The sequence below is a fragment of the Solanum pennellii genome, chromosome 5 (assembly GCF_001406875.1).
Source record: "Solanum pennellii chromosome 5, SPENNV200".
In the NCBI taxonomy this organism is placed as follows: domain Eukaryota; kingdom Viridiplantae; phylum Streptophyta; class Magnoliopsida; order Solanales; family Solanaceae; genus Solanum; species Solanum pennellii.
Window position 1 is genome coordinate 49,940,048 of NC_028641.1, and position 6,910 is coordinate 49,946,957.

A 6,910-nucleotide genomic window follows, 5' to 3' on the forward strand; every position below is an offset into this window, starting at 1 on the left:
AATCTTTGCCTTGAAACGACCTTGTGTGTCTTGGCATGTTTCATCAAGTTTTATGTGTTTGTTTTGGATGAAATTTATGTGGGAGGTCCTAAAATCGTATACGATCATATCCATGTTGGAAACATTTGGGAAAACATCCCCAAGGACCAACCAAGGGTCCTTGAGGAAGGACCCTTCATTGAGACAAAGGCTGTCAAAACCAGCCCAATCGACTATGGCAAACGACGACTCATTATCCATCAAATCCCCGTCGATAGGAGGAGTGGTTTAAAACATAGAGTAGGGATGTAATCACCCATTTTCCAGGCTCTGATCCAATCGATGGAGGACAGTACGATCCATTTGTGGACCAACGGCCAGTCGTTTGGCAAGTCGTCTATGAGCACTGTTTCTGCACAGTTCACTGTAAACTCTAGGCGTTAATGGGTAGGTTCATCACACGTCCAAATAATAGAAATAGAGGTTACTTATGGGTATTTTAAGTTGTTTTATAAGTCCTAAATATCTTGATGAACTCATTCTTCAAAATCAAAACCCAAAATACCTTAGAAAGTCTCTAGCACTCTATTGAAGCCAAAACTCAAGGAAGAGCTTGGATTGGAGATTTTAGTGGTGATTCTTCATCAATTTCGTGGATTAACATCATTGAGGTATGGTTTTTTATCCTTCAAACTCTATTCATCAAGGAGCCCAAAATTCAAAGAGATTTCTAAAGTTTTCTAAAGATGAACTTGTCCAATTTTATGATCTATCCATGGGTTCTTGCATCAAAGGTTTTTAGATCATTGTATATTGATTATATTGATATTATTATATGATTTTAACTCAATTAACCTATGAACCCATGTAATTGCTGAACCCTAGTTTTTGACTACTTTATGGGTTAAGTGATATTGAGTTAATGCTTATGAATTCTAGTGTAGTTTTCTATGGGCTATTGATTAATGTAAGAATTGTATTCAATTGATGTATAGGTTGTATTAGATTGATAAATTTATATTTAATTGACCTATTTTCATTGAGTATTATGGTTTTTGTATTGAATTGTTTATTATGGCCATGGGTAAGGGCCTTATGGTATTGAATTGGATGATTTCGCTTTGGATTGAAGTTTAAAGAATGGATTGGTGGTACGATGACCTAATTCTCTTTATTTTATGTTAATTAGTACTGAATTATGTTGTGATTGGTATGTTCCACTTACAGTGGTGGTGCTGTTTGCTTTACTTGCAATTGATGTAGCCTCATCGGTGTTACTTTATTATTATGATGATCATGGCCTTGTTGGCAAACTACTTGAAGTATTTTGATGATTTGTGTATTGATCTATGTGAAGTATGACCATATCTATCTACTTGTAATTAAGTGAAAGTATGTGTTCTTCTATTGTGGTTAAGTGATCATGTTAGACTATGACTATGTTCTTATGTGTGTAGTCTTAGAGTTGATGCATTATTATTCCTACTTGAATCTATGAGTCTATAATGGTTATATTGATTATGATATAGTATTGTATAGGATGACCTAAAGATGATGTTGTCTATGTCTATGTGCTTCTAAAGTGATACGTAATATGTGAAGTATGTTTTGTCTTGTGCTGGTAGACTTGTGTCCTTTACTTGATACATGTATGAATGTGAATATGAGATTTCTTGACTTAGGATGCTAAAACATCTTAGTCTTGTATGTATGAATGATATGAGACCTTGAATGATTCTAAGAAGGTCAAGTGGTAAGGTTATGAACCTTGAAGTCGAAAGTCGTAATGGTATCCTTCTTGTAATGAATGATGGACTTAAGGTTGGTTGGCTGGAACAATATCATATCATCCTTAGGAAAGTCATTAGAGTTATATTCGTTGCCATTGTAAGGCAGCCCTAGGGGACCTCTTTGGTAGGGTAAATGTCATTGGGTTATGAACTTGATATGGAACCCCTTTATATGATCCTTAATGTAAATTACTCGATGAGAACAAAGGATAGAATCGAGTGAGTATGGTAAGGGAAGTAGCTTTAGTGAAGAACGAGACTAGAGTGCAAAGAAAACCTTTCATATTCCTTAACCATGTGCCTACATGGTATGTGTCTAAGTTCTACCATGGGCAAGTAGAACACCCTCCATTGGAGTAGGTTACAACTCCGGATTCCATTATTTGCTACCATAGTCTATGTCGTTTATTGTCTATTCTCATCATATGGAATAACTATTACTTTAGACAAGTTCTATGAAGTTTAGGTGATGGTATTGGACGCTATCTCGACATTATACAATAGGCTTTGAAGATGTTAGTGAGAGTCCCTAGGACTTCTCCAAGACCATTACTTGAATGTCCTTATGTGATGAATGAGTCTTAAATGAACTAATGAATGTAATGACTTAAGTTAATAAAGCATGTTAAATGAATAAGTACTTATCTAGAGTAGTTAAGGGTTGTCTAGTTAAGGTGTGAAGGCGGCATAGGAATGGTCACTTAGTATCTTACCTAGATAAGTCTTAAGAATGACTCTAGTTAGGAAAGTTGGTTGATTAAGTAGACATGATCCAAACTTAGGTAGTCTTAAGGATTATTTAGGTAATCTTGGAGAGGTCAATCATAGACGTTATCTTCTTGATTTACTTAAGTAAGTCTTTTTATAACCTTCGGAAGGGAGAATGTCATATTATATGTATGCTATTGTATTAAGTGAGAATGATCTTATCCTAGGTAATCTATATGATCTCTTAAGTGTGTATGAAAAGGATTGTATGGGCGGTCTCTTCACAACTCACTAAAGTGAACCTTAGAATCACCTTTAGTCGGATCTCATGTTTATGTGGTTGGTGTATTGTAAGTGTCTATATCTCATTATAGGTGGTCTTAAGGATCATTTAGGTGAGCCTAGAGATGGTGTATGGGCGGTATATCTTTGTATTACTTAAGTGAGTCTTAGGATAACTTTTAGTGAGAAGATTGCATGCTAGAAAGTGTCCAAGGTGAAGTTGAGGAACTTCACTATAACAATGAAGGAATTCACTGTAACAGTGAATTAGCTCAGTGTAATGTTTCTAAAGTGTGATAAATTTCTTATATGATATCTTATGTGTTTCTAAGAAGATAAATGTTGTTCTTATGCTTATATTATGATATTTAAATCAAAAGATGCATATTTCCATTAAATGTCCATTTTCATGATTTTTATGCATTATGTCATACTTAGTACATGTGTTTGTACTAATTCCATGCTTTTATATATCTCTAAAGTAATTAATAGGTGAAGGTGCTCTTGGGAGCAAAGATTGGATTATATGATCATTCAAACAAGTTGAACTATGTCCTCATTTAACTCGAGTGCATAAATGTCTTTTATTTCTCTTATTGAAGTATTGTAATAGACTAATTATTTCTGTATTCGCATTGTATGGATAGTGTCCCAAGTATTCTTGAGCCTAAGATTTGATGAAATGAGACTTAGTATTTCCTATGGATTTAATATGAAATATGTTTTAAGATATTCGTGTGAAAATTTTTAATTCTGCACTACTTTTAATATGTTTATATGTGATGAACGATTCAAAAGGGCTTGTATAAGACCTCTAAGAGGTCAAGTACGCCGGTTGCACTCTGAGAGTGTCATATCTTCTAGGATGTGATTTTGGGATGTGACAGGCATATTTGAGAAAGTATCCTTTTTTAGTTTCCTTTCAATATCTAGACCTAACCCGAATGGGAAGAAGAGGGTCAGCAAAACTGCGGTCCACTTTGTACGTTAGCTGAGCAAACCCCTCAGGCATTTTAGAAAAGGAAAGGGAACTTCTCACCCCAACGGAGGCGGGAAGCTATAACTTCTAGAATAGAAGATTCTCCTTATTGACCTGCTTGTTGGCTCTGATTAGGATAATCAAAACATCCTCAATGATTCTCTTGAAAAGCTTGACTTTCAAGCAGAGAATTATGAGTCTCACCCACTTTTTGGGTACGCTTCGTGATTTTATGCTTGGAAAGTGCTCTTATATTGCTGGCTACCTTTCTTTTATCAAAATCTAGCTTAACCAAAGAACAATCGAAAAGATTTTTGCAATATATGAGAACGATTCAGCATCATCTTCATGTATTAAAAACAAGAATGTCCCAATCAAGTCATATAGTGACATAAAACAACATTTCGTAATTAGGATCTCTCTTGCAATGGATGGTTGTTGTTCTGTTGAAGCTAGCCTTTATTATTTTTGGAAGTCATGATAGACTAACCAGTTTTGAGTTCCCTTCTTGTTTGGCTTGACTTTTTCTTCTTCCGATGGTTGATCCTATAACTCAGGCTTGAAGCTTTTACTAGCGCTGAGGTAAGACACGAGATAGTATAGAATGGGAGTGCTGAGTCCCATCCAGCGGTAATTATTCGTCATTTCCAATTTCTTAGCCGATAGGCAAACCATTGATTCTTGGATCAGCTTCATTTTAACTTCAATTAATGAGTCAATGATTTTTGTTAAGCCCGTTTATTCGGGTCATCTCTTAGAAACGAAATTTGTTTGTCTCTCTAACAGGTTTTCAATATGTTCACTGAGATATCTTGTGGTTAAACTTCCTGAAAGCATGCGTTGATGGCTTCAACAAATTTGATTCATTCTATTCCCAAATTCGAATCCTAACAGAAGAAATTTTGCCTCGGTTGTCTCTTTATTGTTCGTGTATCAATCACGCATTGACAAGTTTAGTTTTTGAGATTGGTATACTCTAGAGTAGTAAAAGAGAACCTCGGGTCTTGCTTTGTCTATACTGATGCCAAGCTACCTCGCTTTTTGTTGGTGAAGTGATTGAAACCGTTAGATTCCCATTTGGAATCACTACTGTTTGAGCTAATGACATAGTTTTTAAAAACTAGTGGCAATAACGAGTGACAGTTTAGGCGGTCGCTTCCCCCTTTCCTTTACCACGAGCTGGTAAGCAGTCTTCGCCGATCTTAAGGTTAACAACAAGACAATCCCAATAATGCATCTACGATCTCTTTTTCCGTGCTCATATCCCAAGCGGGTAGGGTTACAAGACTTTTATGCTGGGTTCAATATGGTCTTTGAGTACAATCCTGGGAGGACCAATTTGTCGATGCACTAAGTTGAAGGGTCGAGTTGGCATCCAACAAGTTTGAATTAGAATAGATAGCATCCATGAACGACCATCACCAAATGCATAAGACAGAAAAAGGACCCCGTAGCCCAGACCCTGCTGAAAAACGTGAGCAGCTTCAGTTAGAAGTTCCGCTCAAGTAGAAGGGTTGTTTGTACTTTCTTTCATATCCTCCTCCTATTGGTGATTTACCTATTCCTTTCTATTAAGAAAGTGGAACATAACTAGTAGCATATAGGCATTAAGTTAGCTTGCTTAGAATTTTCTTTTAAGGAAAACAAAAGGTGATCTACTATTAATTTAATCAAAAGGTGATCCACTATGTAGTCTTCTTGATAGGACATATCAAGTCAAGAGGACGAGGCTCCCAACAATGGGGGGAAAGGGGAGTGTGTAAGAGGGATCCTTTCACTTGATTGGTTAGTTAGGACTTTTTTCTACGTTGTTCGAGATCTTCGTCTCATAGAGGGTGAAATGAGATCTTCTTAGAACAATATCGGATATGTTGGATGGACAAATTATCCCTTAAGTAGAGGAACACTACCCAGAATTGTTAATTCACACAAGGTTTTTTCATTGATTGCTTTTTCCACTAGCAGATCCACATCATCGGTTTTGAGAAATTTTACAACGTTGAAATCAAAAACCTGTAGTTAGGATCAAAATAGATCTCGTAATTGAATATAGCCCTAAAAATAGATGGATCGGGCATAGATTTATGGTCAATCTCATACCAAATAACACATCCCACCCCTTTAATAATAAGTGTCAAGTAACATCCAAAATACACCGGCCTATATGTTAAAACATTTGTGAAAACCTTTTCAACAGCACCATTCACTAAACCACGAAGGTAGCAAGCCAGGCACTGGTCTTTCTATCTTCTGGCTTCTCCTAGAAGGAATTTCCGAGATTTTGAAATTATAGTTGTGACACTCTCTTTATTATAAAGAGAGGGACTTATTCTTAGACTTTTGGAGCTTTGGCTTTGGTTTGAACCTGCACTAGTTTGAGAAGTGAGAGCACCATGTTGGAAGATGTTGGTTTGAGAGGACCTGGAAAAATACTAGTAAGAAGGAGGCTAGTTTTCTAGGTTGTAGATCTTCTCCCTTATTCTTTATAGAGGAATCCTCTAAATTCAAATAATATCTTTCTACACTCCATCAAAAGCCTAATTGAGACAAATCAGCTCTTACTGTTCTCCGATCATTACTCTTCCTGCGGGAATGGCTATGCTAGACGTGTGGTCGATGGCTTGGGAGTACCTTTTGATGGAAAGGGGGATCTAATCGATCACGAGCGAAGACATGTTAAAGTGAAAGCCCCTGGGATTATTGAACGTAAATCAATGCATGAGACTATGAAAACAGGTTTAAAAGCGGTAGATAGCCTGGTTCGTATAGGTCGTGTTCAACGAGAACTTATAATTGGGGACCGACAAACTGGAAAAACTGTTATTGCTATCAATACCATATTAAACCAAAAGCAACTGACCTCAAGGGCCACCTATGAGAGTGAGACAATGTGTTGTGTATATGTAGATATTGGACGGAAACGCTCAACTGTGGAACAATTAGTTCAAATTCTTTAAGAATCGAATGCTTTAGAATATTCTATGCTCAATCCGGTACATGTACAGAAGTGGTTACAACAAGCATCTTACTCCTGATATGGATTTATCGATTGAGCTAGATTTATCCACCCTTTTCACCTGATTCCGTTAAGGACACAAATCATGAAAAGTCGGGCAAGATCGCTATTAAAGATTGTTTCCCAGGAAGAAGATCTAGGCAAAGACTAAGGGAA

The 6,910-nt window shown here is 36.6% G+C and overlaps 1 protein-coding gene across 1 annotated transcript in view; it reads left to right on the forward strand.

The window, feature by feature from the left end:
- LOC107019544 (ATP synthase subunit alpha, mitochondrial-like) overlaps positions 1-6,695 on the forward strand; it is a 34,897-nt gene extending 28,202 nt beyond the window's left edge. Inside the window, exon 2 of the mRNA XM_015220006.1 lies at positions 6,228-6,695. Within this exon, the coding sequence (XP_015075492.1) occupies positions 6,228-6,695 (468 nt within the window). The remainder of the gene's footprint in view (positions 1-6,227) is intronic.
- Positions 6,696-6,910: the final 215 nt, after the last annotated feature.